At 33.8% G+C, this 24,272-nt stretch overlaps 1 protein-coding gene across 5 annotated transcripts in view; it reads left to right on the top strand.

Annotated features, from left to right (window-relative positions):
- Positions 1–24,272, top strand: part of CCSER1 (coiled-coil serine rich protein 1) — a 1,392,355-nt gene that overhangs the window by 248,311 nt on the left and 1,119,772 nt on the right. For all 5 annotated transcript variants that reach the window (XM_043871183.1, XM_043871185.1, XM_043871184.1 and 2 more), the window contains one exon: positions 11,885–11,978. In XM_043871183.1, coding sequence (XP_043727118.1) covers positions 11,885–11,978 — 94 coding nt within the window. The remainder of the gene's footprint in view (positions 1–11,884; positions 11,979–24,272) is intronic.

The raw sequence follows: 24,272 nt of genomic DNA, 5'->3' as shown, positions 1-24,272 counted from the left end.
TATATTTATTTTGTAACTTTATGTTTTATTATAGAGTACAAGTCAGTATTGTGTTTTTTAAACTTAATTTTTCAAAGACCAAGAAATGGGCCTATATATTTTTATAGATCACTGTAGGTATTTAAGCACTAAAGAAATTTGATGATAAAGCACTTCAAACCTGATTATGTTCATATATTAATATTGATGAAATATTTGTCCTTCTTTCTCTCATAGCGTGTAGCACTGTTTTTATTTTAGTTGTTAAAATATAATTCTTTTTATTATAACTTAAAAGAATATAAATTTTATTTTTCGAATAGAGAGCTCTCATTTTATAAGGAGAAAAAGAGGTAGTCTGCAGTTGCTTGTGGTGTACCACTTCTGCTTGTTCAGTTGTGTTTCTTTGTACCTTAATACAAAGTACGTTAATATGAAATAATTTTGTAAGTCAAATTATATTGCTTCCCAACATAGTGACAATGTGCTACTTTGAACACATGAAATATAAAAGTATTAAAATAACTATGGGTTTCTCATTAATCCAGAAAATGCTCTAATTTGTGTACTATACTGTTCTATTTAACAAGTTTAAAATTCAAGACAGTTTGTTACTTGCCCTGTACCTGACATATTGATGTGCGTGCATGGGTGCTAAGTCGCTTCAGTCATGTGCCACTTTTTGTGACCCTCTCTACTGTAGCCCCTCAGGCTCCTCTGTCCATAGGATTCTCCAGGCAAGAATACTGGAGTGGGCTGCCATGCCTTCCTCCAGGGGATCTTCCTGAACCAGGCATGAAACCCTGGTCTCCTGTGGCTCTTGCATTACAGGCTGATTCTTTACCACTGAACCACTGGGGAAGCCTGACATATTGATGGTTATCAATAAATAATTATTGATTTTGTTAAATTATTGATATTTTCAGGACTGTGTTAAGTACTGTAGGAATTACAGAGGGAGAATAATTGCACTATATTTACTTTAAAGATGCAAATAAAAGAACTATTACAGACCACATGGGAAGAAATTAATGTTAGTAATTAAAGTTAGTAAATTAATGATAACCACATGAAGATGAGGAAGCCTTCATAAAGAAATAGAATGTTAGTTGAACTTTGATGGAAGTGTAAATAAAAGAAATTTGGTTCAACTTGCAGCTGCATAGAAGAAAGAAAATATCAAGGAAAATTTGAAAGGTTAGAGTTTTTTTAACATTATCAAACAGCATAGTGAAGGATCATTTGTATATGAAAATAATTGTTGTCTGACTCTTTGTGACCCCATGGACTTACCCCTCCTAGCTCCTCTGTCCATGGAATTTTACAGAGGGATGGGATGGGGAGGGAGGTGGGAGCGGAGTTCAGGATGGGAAACACATGTACACCCATGGCGGATTCAAGTCAGTGTATGGCAAAACCAATACAAGGTTGTAAAGTAAAATAAATTAATTTTTAAAAAATTAAAAAAAAAGAGTACTGAAACAGGTTGCCATTCCTACTACTACAGGGAATCTTTGCAACCCATGGATCAAGCCAATGTCTCTTGCATTTTCTGCTCGGAGGCGGATTGTTTACCACATCTTTACATACACCTAAGAAATTCTTAGAAAACGAAACCTTGTGTAGGGCTAGCAATTAAGCATTCTTAAAAATTTTCTCAGTGTTACACATGAATGCTTTTTCTGGATAATCCATTTTTCCCAAAACATCAGATAGTTAAAAAAAATATTAATGTTCAAAAAGTACATTATTTGTCATCAAAATAGCTTGGCAGTAAGATATCTCATCCCCAGTTAATTGAGATATTATTATATCAATAGCATCATAAGATATTATTCAGTTCAGTTTAGTCGCTCAGTCGTGTCCGACTCTTTGCGACCCCATGAATCTCAGCACGCCAGGCCTCCCTGTCCATTACCAACTCCCGGAGTTTACTCAAACTCATGTCCATCGAGTCGGTGATGCCATCCAGTCATCTCATCCTCTGTCGTCCCCTTCTCCTCTTGCCCCCGATCCCTCCCAGCATCAGGGTCTTTTCCAATGAGTCAACTCTTCCCATATATTATAATAATACAACATTAGAGATTCTGAGAACACAAGAACTCTCTGCTCAGATGTGGCACTGAGTCATAGATGTTTTTCTCCAACAGGAAGTACAATGAATAATTGATATTCTTTGGGCAAATGTACTCTGCTTAGGTGTAGGTGTAATTGGTGGTCTTATGTTACATGAAGCCTGGCATGCTTCAGTCCATGGGGTTGCAAAGAGTAGGACATGACTGAGCGATTGAAGAACAACAACAAATATTCCATGAAAACCAGGATATATTGCAAATAAAGGGAATTTTTAAGAGAAAAACTTTTAAACTTTCCTATCATTAGCAAAAGGCGTGTTTTAGACCCTTTTATAAGTAATGTTGTAAAAAAATTGTCTGTGATATAATAAAGTATAAATATGTTACTTTGTATTTGCTCTTTATGTATTTGGGGAAAGAAAATAGACTCAATGCAAATGGCATTTTCAGAAAATAATAAATGTGTTTAGTTTTATTAATAATTTTTCAGGAAGCAATTTTGGATAGGTAGATAGAGCTCATATTGTTGAATTTTGTTTTGTTTTAAATGCTTATATGTTTATTTGGCTGTGCTGGGTCTTAGTTGCAGCATGCAAACTTTTTTTTTTTTTTTAGTGTTTTGCAAAATAATCACACCCTTTTAATCACATGAAATACAATAAAAACATACTGGGGGATTATATTGAGCTACCAGTAACAAAAAATGACCACAGGCTCCCTGACAGAAGGAAGGTGAGTATTCTTAGAGGGAAACAAAGCTTCTTTCAAACATTGTTCACATTTCATATGATTTCTGTCCATTTTGAATTCTTTCATGAGCCTGCGCATAAGTAGAAGTGAGGGTTTAGCATGTGAACTCTTAATTGCAACATGTGGGGTCTAGTTCCCCAACTAGGGATAGAACCCTGGCCCTCTGCATTGGGAGCAGAGTCTTAACCGCTGAGCCACCACAAATATCCAAGATCATTGGGTTTTGAATTAAAATGAAATGATTAATAATATTTGTTCTGTAGGCACATACCTTTATCATCTTTTCCGGTATTAGATGACGAAGGATATATATAAATGATTGATTACTTTAATGAAAGTAATCTCAGAGTAGTGTGTGGAAAGAATTAAAAGTGAAAGTTAAAGAACTGGAATGGTTCTTGGCAAAAAGTTGATCTTAACACCAATTACAAAATAATGAAATACACTTCTTAACTGTTTTCCTAGTGCACAAAGAAGAATGAAGGCTAGAAATAATGATTTCTCTCTAACATGTATTTTAAAAATACTATATTTCCAAGAATTTTAATTGTGATAGCATTCTTTTCCATGTTACCATATTCATCTCAAGTCAATTACACACAATTTAATTGTGGTATTTTACTGAGTGGATCTTGCTTTCGTTACAGTTACAAATATTTGATAATTATTTATTTCTGTTGCTTTATTGAAGAGTGATGCAAACTCACATAGTGAACTGTGAAATCAAGGAGATGGCATCTGTAACATTTGTTTTCTTTTTTTATGAAAATAGAATCCCAAAGACATATTTATTTTCCTCCATGCCGTAAATGATGACAAGAAAAAACTGCACTTGCTAATTATATTTTTATACTCACTAGTTTTCTATTTGTATTTCTATTTTTATTACTGAATAATAAAAGTTACTTTTAATTTATTCCCTTGCATTGTTGTTGTTCAGCGGCTATGTCTGACTCTTTGCAACCCCATGAACTGCAGCACACCAGGCTTCCCTGTCATTCACTGTCTTCCTGAGCAAACATGAGTTTGCTCAAACTCATGTCCATTGAGTGAGTAATGCCATCCAACTATCTTATCCTCTGTCATCCCCTTCCCTTCTCTGCCATTCTCCTCTTCTGATAATGAAAACCTTCAATCTTTACTTTTTTTTAATTTTTTCATTTATTTTTATTAGTTGGAGGCTAATTACTTTACAGTATTGTAGTGGTTTTTGTCATACGTTGACATGAATCAGCCATGGATTTACAAGTATTCCCCATCCCAATCCCCCCTCCCACCTCCCTCTCCACCAGATTCCTCTGGGTCTTCCCAGGGTACAAATTCAGATATTGGTTTAAAATAGATATGAAATCTATGGATATATTAATTTATATAAGTGTTAACTTTTCCTAAAAAGTGAAATGTTATAACATGATACTTTAGTATTTTAGTACTGTATTGCCTGAATAATATAAAATCATTTACCTTTTATTAATATAAAGAATAGAGTTAGCAACTCTGGTCTCTAAGAGTTAGCCACTCATGGCTTTAAGAATCTCAATTTGCTCACTTTTTATACAGAAATGAAAAACACAGTAATCAAAATAAAATATTATCCTTTGCTTGTATTTATAATGCCAATATATCATTTTAATGAATTATATACATTTGTCATTCATATTTGCAAAATGTATTTTTTTGAATGTATAGTGGGGAAGTCTCACCAATAAGGGCTGATAGAATTAAGACAAATTTTTGAAAATATTTATTAAAACTATATTTTGACATATAAAAATCTATAAGATTAAAGAGGACCTAGCAGAGAGCAAGCTGTCTTTGAAAATACTCTGTGCCTACCATGTTGAGAGGTAAAGGTAACTCTGTTATAGTGAGTAAATATTCTTGCCTGGGAATATGGACAGGGGAGTCGGATGGGTGACAATACATGGGGTTGCAGAAGAGTTGGACACTACTTAGCAACCAAAGAACAACAGCAAATGCTTCATTTACCCAATCAGGAAATAAAAACCTAATAACTCCCTGGAATAGTAATTAGTGAAAGAGTTACTTCACTGTTAACAGTGAACAGTGAAAGTATAACAGTGAAATTATATAATTGTGTATATATATATATATATGCACATATGCTTTGGCATATTATTTTCTTTTCCACTGCATGTATGGATATGCAAAACTCAGCTTTTATGAAATTGTATGCATGCATGTGTGCTAAGTCACTTCAGTTGTGTTCAACTCTTTGCGACCCTATGGACTGTAGCCCACCAGGCTCCTCTGTCCATGGGATTTCCCAGGCAAGAATACTGGAGAGGGTTGCCATGCCCTCCTCACGAAATTTTATATCCCCAGCCCGTTCTGACATCTGCTTTGGATGATATGTGTATCTTGTCCCTTTTATGTCTCTCATTTTTTACTGTTCATGTAATTATCTTTCTGGGATATTACAAATTATTTGAAAGCATATACCAAGTTATTTGTCTTTATCTTTATTCCCCCAGTTAAAACAGCCAATGTAATTAATTGTAAAGCCAGTTGCAGAATGTATTTTAGACAGGTGCATTTCACTGAAGATCTGTAATAGCTATATCATACATTTTCAATAATAAGCTATTCTCTTATTAGTCATTTTATGGAAGCTTCTGTATTTAGGTTAGTAGAGAATGAAACTTATAACCTAGTATCACCTGATCATAATGGAGAATGAATCAAAGAATGTAAACTAGATTGATTATCCCTTATTAGTTTTAAAAATTCTCTTCACATATACACTAAATGATCAGAGCAGTTCTGCTGTGTCATTAAATATTACATAAACAAGTATTGAAGTCTAGAGCATCTCATATCTTGCCTTTTAGATATTTTAAGGCTTCTTGGAAAGTCGTTTATCTAAAATATAACAGTATAGAAATGCAATTAGTAACATGTTTATAAAACCACAAGTAGAGAGTGTCTTAGTAATTTTCTTTGACAAAATGATTTCTTTTATAAGCAAACTTCATTGTGTAGTAACATGTCCCAGCTTCCTTTATTTTTCACAGGATCATAATTATCTTTATTGCAATGAAGAGACAAGACCAAAAGGTCGTAAAATGGGCCTTATGGAATAGTTACGTATTAATAGACTGATTGGAGCTTGTCTTTTCAACACTTGCTTTAGACATTCAGTTTTATTTTTATTCAATAACAAGCAGGCTCTGGAAAATTAATTCACAGTAATGAATTACAAGAAATTGATTTATAAATGATGATACATACTTTATTTATAAAAAAGATTGATATTTCTTTATTAGAATCTCGTTATCTCTAAGTTCTGTGAGGAAAGAAAACACACCTCTTTAGTTCATTGTTAAATCCCTAGAGTTTAGAAAATTGATTTTTGAATTACTTCATTAATATCTATTTAGTTTGCTCTTAATGGCTTAAAGTCATTTGGGAGATTTCATGAGTAATTAGTATTGTTGACAGAGTTTTAAATGTCTGCTTAGGGAATACTTAGTAATAATTGTGCTTGATTTAATATCTAATTTATTAATATTATGAATTTAATTAAAAAATTAGCATTTCCTTACAATTAAACAATCACTCTTCTCATAGGAACCACATAAATCTTACATAGAAAATAAATATGTATTAAATTTCCCATGGCCTTTAAACATTGGTTTAGTTTTTATATCATCAAATTCTTCTCAGTGTTTTATTTTCACATACCAAGCCTAGTAAATCAATTTATCTTAAATGCTTTAGCCACTTAACTGTACATATTACCATGCTGTGCTGTGCTGGGCTCAGTCTCATCCAACTCTTTGTAACCCCATGGACTGTAGCCTGCCAGGCTCCTTGGTCCATGAAATTTTCTAGGCAAGAATACTGGAGCAGCTTGCCATTTCCTCCTGCAGATATTACCATGATTCCAGAGTAAATCGATATGATTATTCTAAAACTGGTTACAAATGTGTTCATACTAGAAATTTGCATTCTTTGTGCTTCCCTTGTGGCTCAGCTGGTAAAGAATCCGCCTGCAATGTGGGAGACCTGGGATTGATCCCTGGGTTGGGAAGATCCCTGGAGGAGGGAAAGGCTACCTACTCCAGTATTCTTGGCCTGGAAAATTCCATGGACTGTCTAGTCCATGGGGTCACAAAGAATCAGACATGACTGAGCGACTTTCACTTTCATTAGCCTTTCAAAACTGCCCCTGATTTTTTTGTTTTAGACAAATGCTTGTTTTCTGGCAACCAAAGAATGATCCAAAACTATTGTGTATATTCTCTTACCTTCTTTTTATTTCCCTAGTAATTAAGGAGCCCTGGTTCTTTTTTGTTGGTGGATATTGTGTAACAATTATCTAGAGTGTCCTTAAGTGTTGGCAAAAGTACAGTGGATATTATTGGTCTCTTTTAAGGAGACATCTGAAAAGATACCTCTTTTAGGTCTGTAAGTTCACATTGATTTTCCTTCTGTAACATCATGTTGTTACATCTGCTCTCCTTTTCTTATGTTTCACCAACTTCAAAGACTCTACTACATTAATAAGAAAGTTGCTTTGTAAGCAAGATATCAAAGCAAGGCAATTTAGAATAAGCAGATTAAAGAACACTTCCTCTAGACCAGTGATGGACCAGCCTGCTAGTCCAAATGTCAAGGGTAACCTCCTAAATGAGAATAAAATCAAAACAATGTAGCAAATTTTCCAAATTTAATTTGTTCACTTTGTTGGTGTTTCTTCCTTAAATTAAATGTTGCTATAACAGTGGTAGAGTTTTTAAATAATTCCTTGTTACAAAAATAAAATGTTTTATAACTTTATTTTCAAGCTGAGGATAGATTATCAACCGTCAGATCCAAAATAGGGTTGAACAGTTCAACCTTGAAAAGATCATGTATGCTTCTGGACCTCGGGAATTGCTAGAACCAATAACTAGAAGACCTACTAATATAACACTTGACATTTTTCCAGTAAACTTAGTCTGGTCTTAACCATGCAGTGAAGTCCATGGTCCCTGTAATATCTAACACTGAACAGAAATGCTTCTCATTTTTCTGAAAGGGCTATCATCAGCAAGTTTGGATAAAATACCCATCTTGGACCATCCACCAAGTACAGGAAGTTTGGCTTATTTAAGAACCTGGTATCTTCTTCTATAGCTAGGTAGATCAAATGAAGTAATTTCAAATTTAAGGGAGAAATGCCATGCAAAACATGTAAGCTTACATTGAGAAAGATGTCCTTACGTAGCATAACACAAAACTATATGCCAGCCATGCATTTATTTCCTTTGTTCTAATTGCCATTGTTTTCTAAATGTTGTTGGTTGTGTAAACTTGCTGGGGCTGCCATAAAAAAATACCACAACTGGGTGGCTTAAACGGCAGAAATGTGTTTTCTTATAGTTCTGGTGGCTGGGCATCCAAGATCACAGTGTAGGCAGGTTTGGATTCTCCTGAAGTCTCTTTCCTTGGCTTGCAGATGGCTGCCTTCTTCCTGTGTCCTCCCATGGCTGTCCCTCTGGCTTTCTTGTCTGTCCTAATATTTCCGATAAGAACGCCAGTCATATTGTATTAGGGCCCATACTTGTGAGTTGATTTAACTGTAGCTTCTTCTTTAATGGTACTATCTTCAAAAATAATCACTTTCCAAGGTACTAGGGTTCAATCCTATTTTGAATTTGACAGTTGATAATCTATCCTCAGCTTGAAAATAAAATGATTTGGATGAAAACAGTTAAGACCATAATATTGGTCAATGAAATTCAAAATAGAAGTATAAAATTATTAAGGCTAATTAGAAGCTGTATCAATTACTACACCTTCATCATTAAACAATTTTTAAACCAATGTATTCTTGACTACTTGGTTAAAATTCTCTTATTTGAATACTGTGCAATAGGCCTTAGATGTAGTATCCTTGTAATATCTCCTTTTATAAACTCTTAATTTTCCACAATCAACTTAAATTATGTTTCTTTTGTTGTTCCAGTATTCTGTTTTGCATTTTTGAGAATAGCAGCTTGTGTTGCCTATGTTTGTAATTTTCTTGAAGAGATCTCTAGTCTCTGCCATTCTACTGTTTTCCTCTGTTTTTTTGTATTGATCACTGAGGAAGGCTTTCTTAGCTCTCCTTGCTATTCTCTGGAACTCTGCATTCAAATGAGCATATCTTTCCTTTTCTTCTTTGCCTTTTCTTCTTTATTTTCTCAGCTATTTTTAAGGCCTCCTCAGGCAACCATTTTGTCTTTTTGCATTTCTTTTTCTTGGGGGTGGTGTTGATCACTGCTTCCTGTACAATGTCAAGAACTTCTGTCCATAGTTCTTCAGGCACTCTATCAGGTCTAATCCCTTGAATCTATTCATCATCTCCAATGTATAATTGTAAGGAATTTGATTTAGGTGTTACCTGAATGGTCTAGTGGTTTTCCCTACTTTCTTCAATTTAAGTCTGAATTTGCCAATGAGGAGTTCATGATCTGAGCCACAGTCAGTTCCTAGTCTTGTTTTCATTCCAATCTCAAAGAAGGGCAATGCCAAAGAATATTCAAACTACCTCACAATTGCATTCATCTCACGTGCTAGCAAAGCAATGCTCAAAATTCTCCAAGTGAGGCTTCAACATACGTGAACCAAGAACTTCCAGATGTTCGAGCTGAATTTAGAAAAGGCAGAGGAACCAGAGATCAAATTGCCAACATCTGTTGGATCATCACAAAACCAAGAGAGTTCCAGAGAAACATATATGTCTGCTTTATTGATTAGGCCAAAGCCTTTGAGTGTGTGGATCACCACAAACTGTGGAAATTCTTCAAGAGATGGGAATATCAGACCACCTGTCCTGCCTCCTGGGAAATCTGTATGCAGGTCAAGAAGCAGCAGTTAGAACTGGACATAGAACAACAACTGGTTCCAAATAGGGAAAGGAGTACATCAAGGCTGCATTTCATCACCCTGATTATTTAACTTATATGCAGAGTACATTATGAGAAGCGCCGGGTTGGATGAAGCACAAGCTGGAATCACGATTGCTGGGAGAAACATTAATAACCTCAGATATGAAGATGGCACCACCCTTATGGCAGAAATCAAAGAAGAATTAAAGAGCCTCTTGATGAGAGTGAAAGAGGAGAGTGAAAAAATTGGCTTAAACTTAACATTCAGTAAACTAAGATCATGGCATCTGGTCCCAGCACTTCATGGCAAATAGATAGGGAAACAGTGGAAACAGTGACAGACTTTATTTTTTAGGCTCCAGAATCACTGCAGATGGTGATTGCAGCAATGAAATTAAAAGATGTTTGCTGTTTGGAAGGAAAGTTATGACCAACCTAGATAGCATATTAAAAAGCAGAGACATTACTTTGCCAACAAAGATCCATTCCATCAAAGCTATGGTTTTTCTAGTAGTCATGTATGGATGTGAGACTTGGAGTATAAAGAAAGCTGAGTGCTGAAGAATTGATGTTTTTGAACTGCGGTGTTGGAGAAGACTCTTGAGAGTCCCTTGGCCTGAAAGGAGAGCCAACCAGTACATCCTAATGGAGATCACTCCTGAATATTCATTGGAAGGACTGATGCTGAAGTTGAAACCCCAATACTTTGGCCACCTGATGTGAAGAACTGACTCATTTGAAAACACCCCGATGCTGGGAAAGATTGAAGGCGGAGGAGAAGGGGACAACAGAGGTTGAGATAGTTGGGCGGCATTGCTGACTTCATGGGCATGAGTTTGAGTAAGCTCTGGGATTTGGTGATGGACCGGGAAGCCTGGTGTACTACAGTCCATGTGGTTGTAAAAAGTTGTACATGACTGAGTGACTGAACTGAACCGGTAATCATAATATCTTTGATGCTATATAAATAGGCAACTTATTTTCAGTGGGCTATCCTTGCCACATTATATCATAGAACTTTCAAAAACAGTTGATTTTATTTATAAACTATTAGATCCCTTATAATTAATATAGATACAGTATAATACAATTGAATCTAATATAGTAATTGTTCCTTGTAACTTTCATTTATATAAAGAAGGACATATATTTGGTTATATTTATCACCTTTGAACCTACTGTGCTCTATTCACAGATAACATGTGTTTCTAAAGTTTAATAATATTTAATTCAATTTTTTTACAGTGAGAGTGGTATATTTAAATATCCCTGATTTAATTCCAAGAACTAAAGCATTTGTATCCATTTGACAACATTGTTAGGCTTTCTTTAACAAATATTATACTTCTTTAAATATAAATAATGGTAATATTCAAATCAATGGAAAAGGTAATCTGGAATATTATGTAATCATGTAACATTTAGGTGGTACTTCTTGATGTTCTTTTGTTGTTGTTGTTGTTACTTTTGTTATTTTAATCCTAGTCTGTATGAGTAATTTCTTACTTTTCTTAACATGTGTGGATATGTGTGTGTGAGTTGCTCCATAGTCTCGACCAACGATATACAAATACACAGATCAGGAATGTAGTCCTCCTTCAGGAGTTTCTCCCTCTGCCCATCACTGATTTCCATCAAGATTTCTCAATATATCCTTCTAGTTTGCTATACTATTTGCCCTCTTGAAAAAAAGATGAGAACGTAAAATGATCTAGCTCTGATATTTATGACATAAAATTCAATAATTAATTTCTAATGTAATTGATATTTATTTCTACTGTTAATCCCTCCTAATCTAAAGCAAATGATTGGGAAACAGTAACTGGATCCCTTCTTGGAGGAATACACATTTCAGAGTTAGTGCTGTTTAAAAAAACTGTTTGAGAAATAATTTATTAAATGTGTTAGAAGACTATTACTCAAATTGGTATGATAAATATCTAAAGGTTTAATTCACACTCTTCTATACATTTGAAAAACCTCTGTGCATTTTTAATGAGTTAAATTTTTTATAACTATTGAAATTTTTATTGTGCTAATAATGTTAAAACTTGTAAGATAAGCAAGTAATTTCTGGGGTTCAGTTAAAGCATTTCTTTGCGAAGTTTGAGTTCTTTTTTACTTCATGACATCTAAATGTGGGTATTTGCCTCAGTTTCTCAGTGTTTTAGTTTCTAACTCTTGATTTTGCTTTTTCTTCAGGATGTTTTGAATAATTTGGGCTCTTGTGAACTGGATGAAGATGATCTAATGCTTGATTTGGAATTTTTAGAGGAACAGAATCTTCATCCTTCAGGTAAGTATTGAGGAAATGCACAATTTCTTACAACTCAGGTATTAGTCATTTAGCTTGCATTTGATCAGCTAAATATTGTCTTGGGCTGCATTCAGTCTTTTCAGTCCCCAGTTTGTATATTCCATGTGCAGGATGAATGGTAGGTAACCTGGATACATTATTCTGCTGATTTTATAATCTATTATGAAAATATAAGTTTTGTTGGAAGATAATTATTACATAAGAAAAAAATATAAAACAAAGCTGTTTCTATGGGGGAAATTCTGATGAAACACTTAATGAAAAAGTTAATATCTTCTTTTTTTAAAGAGAGGGAACAATAATATAATCCTATTTTTCACTTATTTGATATCAGCAAATGAAAGTTTTGTAGATCTAAGTTTACTCTTTCAAATCTTAGGCATCTCAGTAATAACTGTGGTAGTTAATGCAGTAGGATTGACCTCAAAATTAGTAAATACCACTAGAAACCAAAAACACACACTTATAAACACATATACACACAGAGATACAGTGTGAGATAAACAAATTCTTGCTAAATAAACTAAGCAGGGAGCCCATTATATATATTTGTATTTATATTTGTATTAAGGTGTAAAGTGTAATATTTTCAATAACAAAATTACTGCTTTTGAAGTAGGATATAGGGATTAATTGTTCAGTCAAATTTAGATATTTGACTACAATGGCAAGGTTTTACTTTCTATTAATGCTAAAAATACTTTGAATATAGTAATTTTCAAGTGAAAGCAGAAGTAACATTAAAGTAGAATTTCAAAATATTGAGTCCTACTGCATACATTTGAAAAAATCCACCTCTTGGAATTTATTGTCCATGTTTTTAACTTTTATGAATTAGACATAATCTCTAAGGTTTTTCACAGGTATAATATTTTATCATGAATTTTTGTTCATGCAGTATGTTATATATAATAACAGTTGTCAAAACAATGTTTTAATTTACTTTTAATTTTTTAATATTTTTAATTTACTTTTTAATTGGAAGAACATTGCTTTACAATGTTGTGATGGTTTCTGCCATACAACAATGCAAATCAGCCATAATTAGACATATATTACCTCCCTCTGAGCCTTCCCCTCTAGAACATCACAGAGTGCCAGACTGTCTTGCTGTGTTATATAGCAACTTCTCACCAGTTATTTAACATATGGTAATGAGCATACTCCTTGGAAGGAAAGTTATGACCAACGTAGACAGCATATTAAAAAGCAGAGACATTACTTTGCCAACAAAGGTCCGTCTAGTCAAGGCTATGGTTTCTCTAGTAGTCATGTATGGCTGTGAGAGTTGGACTATAAAGAAAGCTGAGCACTGAAAAACTGATGCTTGAACTGTGGTGTTGGAGAAGACTCTTGAGAGTCCCTTGGACTGCAAGGAGATCCAACCAGTCCATCCTAAACGAGATCAGTCCTGGGTGTTCATTGGTGGACTGATGTTGAAGCTGAAACTTCAATACTTTGGCCACCTGATGCGAAGAGCTGACTCATTTGAAAAGACCCTGATGCTGGGAAAGATTGAGGGCAGGAGGAGAAAGGGACAACAGAAGATGAGATGGTTGGATGGCATCACCAACTCAATGAACATGAGTTTGAGTAAAGTCTGGGAGTTGGGGATGGACAGGGAGGCCTGGACTGCTGTGGTTCGTGGGGTCGCAAAGAGTCAGACATGACTGAGCGTCTGAACTGAACTGAACTGAATGTGTGTATGTCTGTGATACTTCCTCCATTCATCCCACCCTCTCCTTCCCCACTGTGCCCATAAGTCTATTCTCTTTATCTGTGTCTCCATTCCTTCCCTACAAATAGGTTCATCAATACCATTTTTCTAGATTCTGTATATATGCATTAATATACAATATTTTTTTAATCTTTCTGACCTGCTTCATTCTGTATAACAGACTCTAGATTCATCAACCTCACTAGAACTGACTCAAATTTGTCCTTTATATGGTTGAGTAATATTCTATTTGTGGTATATAAGCTTCTTCATCCATTTCTCTGTGATGGGCATCTAGGCTGCTTCCGTCTCCTCGCTATTGTAAATAGAGCTGCTATGGACATTGGTGTACATCTGCCGTTTTCAGTTATGGTTTTCTCAGGGTATATGGCCAGTAGTGGGATTGCTGGGTCAGGTGGTAGTCTTATTTCCTGTTTTTAAAGGAATTTCCATACTGTTCTCCATAATGGCTGTATCAATTTTTTTACATGCTCCTCAACAGTGCAAGAGGGTTCCCTTTTCTCCAAATCCTCTCCAGCATTTACTCTTTGTAGATTTTTTGATGATGGCCATCCTGACTGATATGTGAAATGATACCTTGTTGTAGTTTTGATTTGCATTTCTCTAATAATTGAGCATCTCTTCATGTGTTTATTAGCCATCTGTATGTCTTTTTTTGAGAAATAGCTGTTTAGGTCTTCTGCCCATTTTTTATTGGGCTGTTTGTTTTTCTGATATTGAGCTATATGAACTGTTTATATATGTTGGATATCAATCCTTTGTCAGTTGTTTCAGTGGCAATTATTTTCTTCTATTCTGTGGGTTGTCTTTTAATCTTACCTTTGCTGTGCCCAAGGTTTAAGTTTCATTAAGTAGTATTTGTTTATTTTTGTTTTTATTTCCATTACTCTAGGAGGTGGGTCAAATAGGATCTTGCTGTGATTTATGTCAAAGAGTGTACTGCCTATGTTTTCCTCTAAGAGCTTTATAGTTTCTGGCCTTACATTTAAGTCTCTAATCCATTTTGAGTTTGTTTTTGTGTATGGTGTTAGGATTTTAGGCTAATATAAAAAAGAAGCCAATTTTTTTTAACTTAAATGCCAATAAATTTAGGATAACCATATCTTGAGACATTATTCCTGGATTTGATTTGACAGATATTTTAAAAATGTACATTTTTTTTTTACTTTTATGCAGATACCTTATATAACCTTGCCATTCCTATGTATTTATTTTAAAGAATTACACATGGTGCCAATGTATACTTTTTTGTCAACATCTGCCAAAACTACACACACATTTATCTTTAGATCAACTATCAAACATCTAGAAATTTAATTGTAAAACACTGGAAGTTTACAAAATAATATATGTAAATAACTACTCATTGCAAAATATTGGAAACACCTCAGGTGTCCTTCGATAGGACATTTGTTGAACATACAGTGGTACACTGAGCAGTCATTAAAAAGAATCATTATGGTGTCTATATATGCCATAGCATGATTGTAAAAATATACTATTAGTGGTGGACTTTTCAGTGATTGATTTGACATCATTGACTGCTAGCTTTAGTACGAGTATAACAAGTAGACATTTTGTCTCTCTTAATGAAATGACTGGAGAACTACACAGCAACACCACTCCTGCCCACAAGTACTTAAATCTGTTTAAGTCTCTTAATTAAACTATAATTTTACAGGAAGTATTGGGATGAGGGGAGAGGGAATGTAAAATGTTATGATGGGATTGCCAATAACTAAATATAGAATATGGGGAATTCTACAGGACACATGGTCTGGATTTTTCAACAAGGAAATGACATGGTAAAAAGAAGAAGGGTATTATAGATTAAAAGTGGCAAATGCAATGTGACACCTTTTTTGCAAAACGTATAACACTGTAAAATATATATTTCTGAGTTTATCAGAGAAGTTTGAATAGGGAAGGAATAATCATCACATAATTATTTTTATTTTTTGGGTGCTGAGTATTTTTCTTTGATTTTGCTTTTGAGGAAAACTCAAAACGTGGTTGAAATGATATGGTATCCAAGATTTGCTTTACTAACAAATACAGAGGAGGGAATAGATGGAAACAGTGTTGGTAAATTATTCAAAATTATCAAAGCTTGGAGTAAAAGTTTCATTGACTAATTGTAACGTTTCCTCTATTTCTGTGTTTTTAAAGATATTTCACAATAAAAGTAAAACCAAGTTGAATAAACTGAATATTAGGCAACATACCAATCTGAGCTGTGTTTGTTAGGCAACCATGATAAAGAGCAAAGGGTGCCTTAAAAATATAGAAGAGTTAGCTTAAATTATTTGCTTGGGGACAAAAATGAACATTTATAAATTTATCTTTTATAAAATAATGAGTGCAGTGTATTTCATTAGTTTATTATAAAAATGATAAAACAAATATGCTGAATCTCCTGAATCTGCTTTAAGGTATAGATAACTTGGTTGAGGCCAGAACAAGAGTACCTTATGAATCAACAGAGTTAACCAAATTGTTCAGAAGATAAATAATGTTTACTTTGCGTATCTGAAGAACAGTTTTAATAAGTGAGATAGTTCTTAAAATGACTTGGGTATTTTTAATATTACTCAACACAATACCTTTTGAAAACCTATTTTATTTCACATGCCACATTATGGGGTATGAAAAAAGACACAAATATCTGTTTGTGTACATTAGCTCATAGAGAATTTTTGGTTGAATTGGTTTTATATAATTTGTTTTCTTTTTAAAGCAACATAATTAAAGATCTCAGAATATAAGAAACTCATTATTGATATTTTATAATGATAAAATGCAAAAAGTCTGAAAATTAAAATAATGATACCATTAAATTCTACTACTTGTATTACTGAAAATCATTAGAGGTTTTAAATAAATTTTATTAGAACAAAACATTCAGTTTTTACTATAAGATTTTATTAAAAATTTATAGCAGTTTCTAGTAAAGCATACTGTAATGGTCAAGGAGAATTTTGTCAAAAACCAGAAAAGTACTTTTGTTTTTAAAATATTAAGTCAAATATTTTGAATAATTTTCATATATGGCATGTGTACAATTTATTCTGTTTAACATACAATTAATGATGGTTAAATTTGCAAAAACTAGATAAATCATGTGTTGAAAGTGTAAGAAGTTCAGTTGTCTTTTTTGCTACAGTAATTAGCAGATAATAGTTGTACAATGAGTAGCTATTAACAATTATATTTAAAACATAGACATCTTTGGACATATGTATAATGAATAAAAATGGATATAAAAAGTAAAAACAAAAATTAGTAAGGTTTTTTTTCTAACAGAAAATCAAACACTTTTAATTAAGAGATTTATTTTACTGGACAAAGTTTGAAAATATATAATTTAAAAACTTTCTAACATTTTTTCTATACATATATATATATATTTAACACTGTTTCATATTAAGTAATTTAACACGCAAAGAGACATTCTAAAGGCCAGTAAAATTTATAATAAATATACATATTATAATATTCACTTAGTATTATTATTGATAGATATACTACTTGTAGTTTAAATGGTATATTTATATTAGCCAACCTAGTGAAATATCAGAATAGCAAAAACAAAGGAGAGAATAATTTGAATCGTATGATTCCAAATTTGTGTCATATAAATGCTCATATACATTTGAATTTGTATTTCTGTTTCATCAGGTTATTGCATTTTGTGCTTGTGACTTGCGCTTGGTAAAGTTGGCTACTATTGTAGTCATCATAATTATTGTGAAAGAGGAGAGTGAAAAAAATGGCGTGAAACTCAACATTCAAAAAACTAGGGTCATGGCATCTGTTTCCATCATTTCATGCCAAATGGATGGGGGAAAAGTGGAAAAAGGGACAGATTTTATTTTCTTGGGTTCCCAAATCTCTGTGGATGGTGACTGCAGCCATAAAATGAAAAACCGCTTGCTTCTTGGAAGAAAAGCTGTGACAAACCAAGACAGTATATTCAAAAACAGAGACATCACTTTGCTGACAAAGGTCCATATAGTCAAAGCTGTGGTTTTCCAGTAGTCATGTACAGATGTGAAAGTTGGACCATTATAAAGCTTAGTGCTGAAGAATTGATGCTTTCAAGCTGTGGTGCTGGAGAAGAATCCCCTGAACAGCAAGGGGTTAGTCCTACAGGAAACCAACCCTAAATATTCTTTGGAAGGACTGATGCTGAAGCTGGAGCTCCAATACTCTGGTCACCTGATGTGAAGAGCTGACTCACTGGAAAGGACCCTCATGATGAGAAAGATTGAGGGCAAGAGAAGAGGGGACGACAGAGGATGAGATGGTTGGGTGGCGTCACTGACTCACTGGGTATGAGTTTGAGCAAACTCCGAAATATACTGAAGGACAGAGAAGCTTGGTGTGCTGCAGTCTATAGGGTCCAAAGAGATGGACACGACTTAGTGACTGAACAATATTAATTGTGGGCATCTTTTAATGTGCTTTTTAAATTTCATTATTGTCTGTATTTTAATCTAAAAATGAATTAAAATTTTGCAGTTTTTTAAAAGTTTGTTTTTCAGCAGAACAGTGAACAGTTTGAATAAAGTTCCACAAATCCTTTGAATAAATAAATGTATCTGTGGAGTCCTATATTAACATACCTTCTTCTTAAAAAAGAGGTAGTATGAATAAATAATAGTACAAATAAAATATCTGTTTTAAAGTGCAGTTAAGTGGGCTGCCATCTATGGGGTCGCACAGAGTCGGACATGACTGAAGCGACTTAGCAGGAGCAGCAGCAGCAAGTGGGTATTAACATATTCATATTAATAAAAGCAGGAAAGAGCAATTTCAGTGGAAGAAAAGTGTATGAATTCAAAATTAGTTTCCAAAAGGAAACTTACCTTAAGGAGAAAAAAAATAAAAGCAACCCTTCTGTATAATTTACTCTCACTTGGCATTATCTAATATTATCTTTATAAATTCTAATACAAAAGCTAAGATTTTAGATTAAAAAGCCTATGGATAAGCCTTCCAGATGTCTTTTGTTATGTTTTATTTGAATTAATATTTAAATTAGTTTTCTGGGAATTTTTATGTTCAATTAACATGCATCAAGTATAAATGTAAGATTATCAATTTGTTTAATACCAGACATTCTGTTCTCCCTGTGGTAAAATATCTAACCTGTCTCCTAAGAAACATCTATGCAGGTCAAGAAGCAACAGTTAGAACTGGACATGGACAACAGACTGGTTCAAAACTGGGAAAGCAGTACCTCCAAGCTATATATTGTCACCCTGCTTATTTAACTTCTATTCAGAGTACATCATGTGAACTGCCAGGCTGGATGAATCACAAACTGGAATCACTAATTCTGGGAGAAATACCAGCAACCTCAGATACGCAGATGATATGACTCTAATGGCAACGTGAAGAGGAACTGACGATCTTCTTGATGAAGGTGAAAGAAGAGGGTAAAAAAAAACTGGCTTAAAGCTTAACATTCAGAAAACTAAGATCATGGCATCTGGTCCCATCACTTCATGGCAAATAGATGGGGAAACAATGAACACAGTGGCAGGTTTAATTTTCTTGGACTCCAAAATCACCATGGACAGTATCTGTAGCTATGAAATTAAAAGACACTTGCTCCTTGGAAAGAAAAGTTATGACAGACCTAGACAGTGTATTCAGAAGCAGAGACATCACTTGGCTGACAAAGGTACATATATTCAAAGCTATTGTTTTTCTAGTAGTCCTCTATGGTTGTGAGAGTTGGACTATAAAGAAGGCTGAATGCTGAAGAAGATGCTTTTGAACTGTGGTGCTGGAGAAGACTCTTGAGAGTCCCTTGGAATGCAAGGAGATCAAACCAGTCAGTCCTAAAGGAAATCACTCCTTAATATTCATTGGAAGGATTGATGCTGAGGCTGAATCTCCAGTAGTTTGGCCACCTGATGCAAAGAACTGACTCACTGGAAAAGACCCTGATGCTGGGAAAGATTGAAGGCAGGAGGAGAAGGGAACGACAGAGAATGATATGATTGGATGTCATCACTGACTCAATGAACACTAGTTTGTGCAGACTATGGGAGTTGGTGAAGGACAGGGAAGCCTGGTTTTCTGCATGGGGTCGCAAAGAGTCGGACATGACCTAGTGTGAGCAACAACAAAGTATAATATTTACTGTTTTTCTATTTAATATATCGTTTATAATGAATGTCATAAGTCAGAACAAAAGCAGCTATTTTTAATGGAAAATGTGAGATACTATTTATACCTTCATAAATTTAAAAAATCTATTAGCGACTTTCCTACTTTTCTATACTCTCTTATTCATGTTGGTAGGGTGGTGTTTTGCCACAAGTTGAGTCATGCAAGATACTAGCAGTGATGTTGGTTAGATGTACCTCAAAAGTCTTTTGAAAAATAAAAGTACTAACAAAATTTACTCACATTTAATGTTTTTAAGACTGAAACAAAGGACTGTAAAATTATCTTTACATTGAAATGCATGTTATGAACTATATGATACCTCAGAGAAAAATGCCACAGTATATTTTTGCTCAGTTTTTCTGTAGTTTTATATTTTGGGGTTCATAATTTTTCTATTAATTTAGACATCTTACAAAATAATCATTCAAGAAAAATAAGGTAATAATTAAAGAAGGACATGAAAAATAAAGTGAAGCCACAGGTCCATGGGATCACAAAGAGTAAGACACGACTGAGCAACTGAGCACCCTGAGTACAATCATTTTGTCAATCAATGCATTTTTTAAAATAAAAAAATTCTTGTTACTAAGAACTGAAAGATATTTTGCTCATATGTCTTTATAAAATCTAAAATATTTTCTATCATTAGTTTTCTCAGCAACTCCTTTCAGTACAAGCTGCAAAGAGTCGACAGGACTGAGCAACTAACCCTTCCCTATGAGTCCTCCAAAATGAACTGTTTGCAAAATGTAACCTTTGTGTAACTCAATATGCTTTCTACAAAGAGATGCAATCAAAGCACCAGTTAGCTATCAAACAGTGTATACTGTTCTATAAAGAATAAGAATTTGAGCTTTTTGGTTTTGGAACATTTAATCTGTAGCTGTTCTTTTGCGCAGTGAACTAAAACAAGGTCAGTGTCTATTGAGGCTTTTCCTAGTACTGCCTTCAAAGAGGCAGAAGCTGATGGGAAGCATGCACCTGGCTGGTTTGACAGTGAAGCGTCATAATTAACTAAATGAGTTAGATTTGAAAGGAAAGGAGGCTAAAACACGGTTGTGTGTTACTTATTTGGAACATATTCATTAAGATACTGTTTCTCCAGTTCTTTCTTTGGTTAATACTAGGAGTGAATTGTATATAAATTTTAGCAATTTGTAGCTGGACATATAAGTTGATAGGAAGAAAAATTAGATGCCTGTAAGTCATGCTCTTTGTTTACACTAGCTCAAGTTATCCTCACAAAAACTCTCTGTGAGGAAATTGCATTTTAAAATTCATTCAAATTAAAGAAGCCACAAATTAATATCAAAAGAGAGCAGGCACTTTAGAGACAGATACATCCAAGCTAGAAATTCAGCTTTGCCTTAGGCAACTGATCCAATCTTTCTGTGCCCTTTTCCCTCATTTGTCAATTGACAATAAAAATATCTATCTCAAAATATCATCCTACCCAAATGGGTGACAGATTTACATGGAAAGTGCCTTTCAGAGTTTCCCAGAATAAAATAGGAGCCCATGACAATTTGCTTACTCTCTTGAAATCTTGAATTCTTTGTCAAAGATTTTTGTCCTGTCATTGGTTATTTTTTGCTCTTAATTACTTAGTTTCATCATTATTATATATATTTGAAAGTATACTTTCTGATTTGAATTTATTATCTGTGTAACATTTTACATGGTATTCTATTACTACTAATTATTCAAAAATTGATCATCACTTTGCTTATAACAGGTGGTACATTTCTGTGTTAAAATCAATACATTTAGATGCATGACGAGTTTTCATATATTAGTCATGTGTCCAAAATACTATGACATATTTAAAATAGCAATTTTTCAGAGAAAGACTAATTTTCTGTGTTAAATACTTTGAAACTTAACCATGAAAATCATTTATGTTCAGAGGGAAAGCCAGGCTGTTCCTTTGTATTAAATTTGGTGTTTACAATTTGCAGTTGAGTTACTTAATTGAAAATATATTTCACTTATTTATCATTCTTTGAAAAAAATTATGTAATGGTCATTGGGATGATTGGTTGGAAAAGTTTTATATTGTTTTTGTATTTTTTTTTGAACGGTATATCTAAAAACACCTAGGGCCAGTATCTCTTGGTGTATGTCCAGATGCGAGTAGGTAACTAATGGTTCAATGATATCAATTAGGAATTAATTAGGTAGTTGTTAAGTTATTTTGAGTTTGATGAATAAGCAGTATAAAATTCTGCAGTGAGTTAGGAACTCCTCCTGTGCCTATTAATTAAGGAGGTAATTTTTGTTATTAATTTTTAATAGATAACAGCACAGCAGAACTGAGATGAAGCCCTCGTGACTTTGATTGGTAACATATAAATTGCAACAACATTCACACAGGGAAAGTTATAAGAATCAACTTTAAGTTTTTAAGAAGTTTGGCATGTCTTGGTCAGAAGTGCACGTAATGTATCTTCAATCTGATCATATAAAGCTAGAAAGCATGACAGTTTTGGAATTATGATGTAGTGGCTAAAAATCTGGACTCTGGAGTTAGATGCATCTCAGCTGCAATCAGGCTAAACTTGAACAAATTATTTAATCTCTCTTAGCTTTCCTTTCTCATCTGAAAATAGAGATGAGAATAATTTCTACTTCATAAGTTTTTTTGTGAGGAATAATAAAGCAGAGTAGAATGTTGTGTCACACATCTAGTATATAATATTTTTAAGAACTATAGCAAATACTATTGTTTGTAATATTCATGATAAAATATGATGTACCTGAGCATCAATAGGAATCTGGTTTTGCCAGTTTTGGTGATATTTCCAGTCTTTATTAGTGGAAGCTCTCAACCACATTTGCAAGTATAGTATTTCTCAAATTTTAATATAGAATGCCACAATTAATTTTGTAACTATTATTTATTTCAAAACATACAATTATAGCACTAAATAAACTAATATAAGAAAAAATAAATAACCTATGTTGAATATATGTGTCAATTCAATGAAATAAATAATCTTTTTCACATTTGAGAAAATTAAAATTTTGATAAAATGTTGTAGGTAGTGGATATCCTAGGAGAACCAAAGCAAAGTTTTGCTAATTCTGAAGGCTCTATGTTTAATCGTTATGAATCATTTGACTAATAAAATTAGTTTGTATGAAATTTTAAGATAACAAGTACACTGAAGCTTTTGTTTTAAATTGACTTTTCTTTCTCTTAACTTAATTGCAAACATCACTCATAAATGTTTGTCTTTGACTTCATTTAAAAAGCTGAGACTTACTTATGTTTATTTACTGGAAGTCTAGACACTTAGATGTTTCTATTTTGCTTTGTTTGTGTGCTATAATTTATAAGCATTGTGGATTAAACTATTTAATTCTAACAGCAATTTGCTAGAAGTCATCACTACTCTCGCTTTGTGGATGAACGAATGGAGACCCAGAGGATTACTACTATTAGTCCAGGACCACAGTGATAGTGAGTGGCAGAAATAGTGTTAAATTACATCGTGGTGACTTGATGCTGCCTAATGTTTTCACAGAATTCTCAGTGACATTTAGTTGTGAGAAGAAGCAGTTATAACGAAGTGGAAAGGGTTCTTTTGTAATATAGTGCTGGAGTAGCAAAACAGTGAAGACCAAATTAGGGGTTTCCCAGGTGGCTCAGTGGTAAAGAAGCCACCTGCCAATGCAGGAGACAGGGGTTTGATCCTTGGGTCTGGAAGATGCCCTGGAGTAGGAAATAGCAACCCACTCCAGTATTCTTGTCTGGAAAATTCCACAGACAGAGGAACCTGGCAGGCTGCTTCCATGGGGTGGCAAAGAGTTGGCATGATGGAGCATGCACATGTGGAGACAAAATTGTGACCAAAGTCTTTTCATGGGTTTAATCCCCAGGTTCTAGTGCTCTTTTCATTTCTGCCTTGAAAGGCTTGGACCTGTTATCTATTTGATAGCCATTAGATGGCGAGCTTGTTCTAATAATAACGATAGTAACCCTGTTACATATTTGCATGCAGCGACACAGTTTACCAGAGATTTCAAATATGTTACCTCATCAAATTATCACAGTAACACTCAAAAATAAATGTTAATCTATTCCCAACTACAGTAGAGAAAGCAAGTACTCTATGGTTAAAAACTTACTGATGTTCACATAGCCAGGTCCTAACATTAAATGACAGGCATTTTTTTCACTATCTTTCTGGACCTTGCTGCTTCTAATTTTACATAGCAGAAGTTCAATATATCTAGTAATACATTTTCCAAGACCACTGAAAATCATAGTTACATCTTAGGAAAGGGGAAAGGGTTGCTTTAAGTAGAAGTGCTGAATGTGGTGAAAAATAACTATCACTAGCAAAAAA

This window comes from Cervus elaphus, chromosome 17 (assembly GCF_910594005.1).
Source record: "Cervus elaphus chromosome 17, mCerEla1.1, whole genome shotgun sequence".
Lineage (NCBI taxonomy): Eukaryota > Metazoa > Chordata > Mammalia > Artiodactyla > Cervidae > Cervus > Cervus elaphus.
This window is presented reverse-complemented; position numbering and strand designations above follow the sequence as displayed.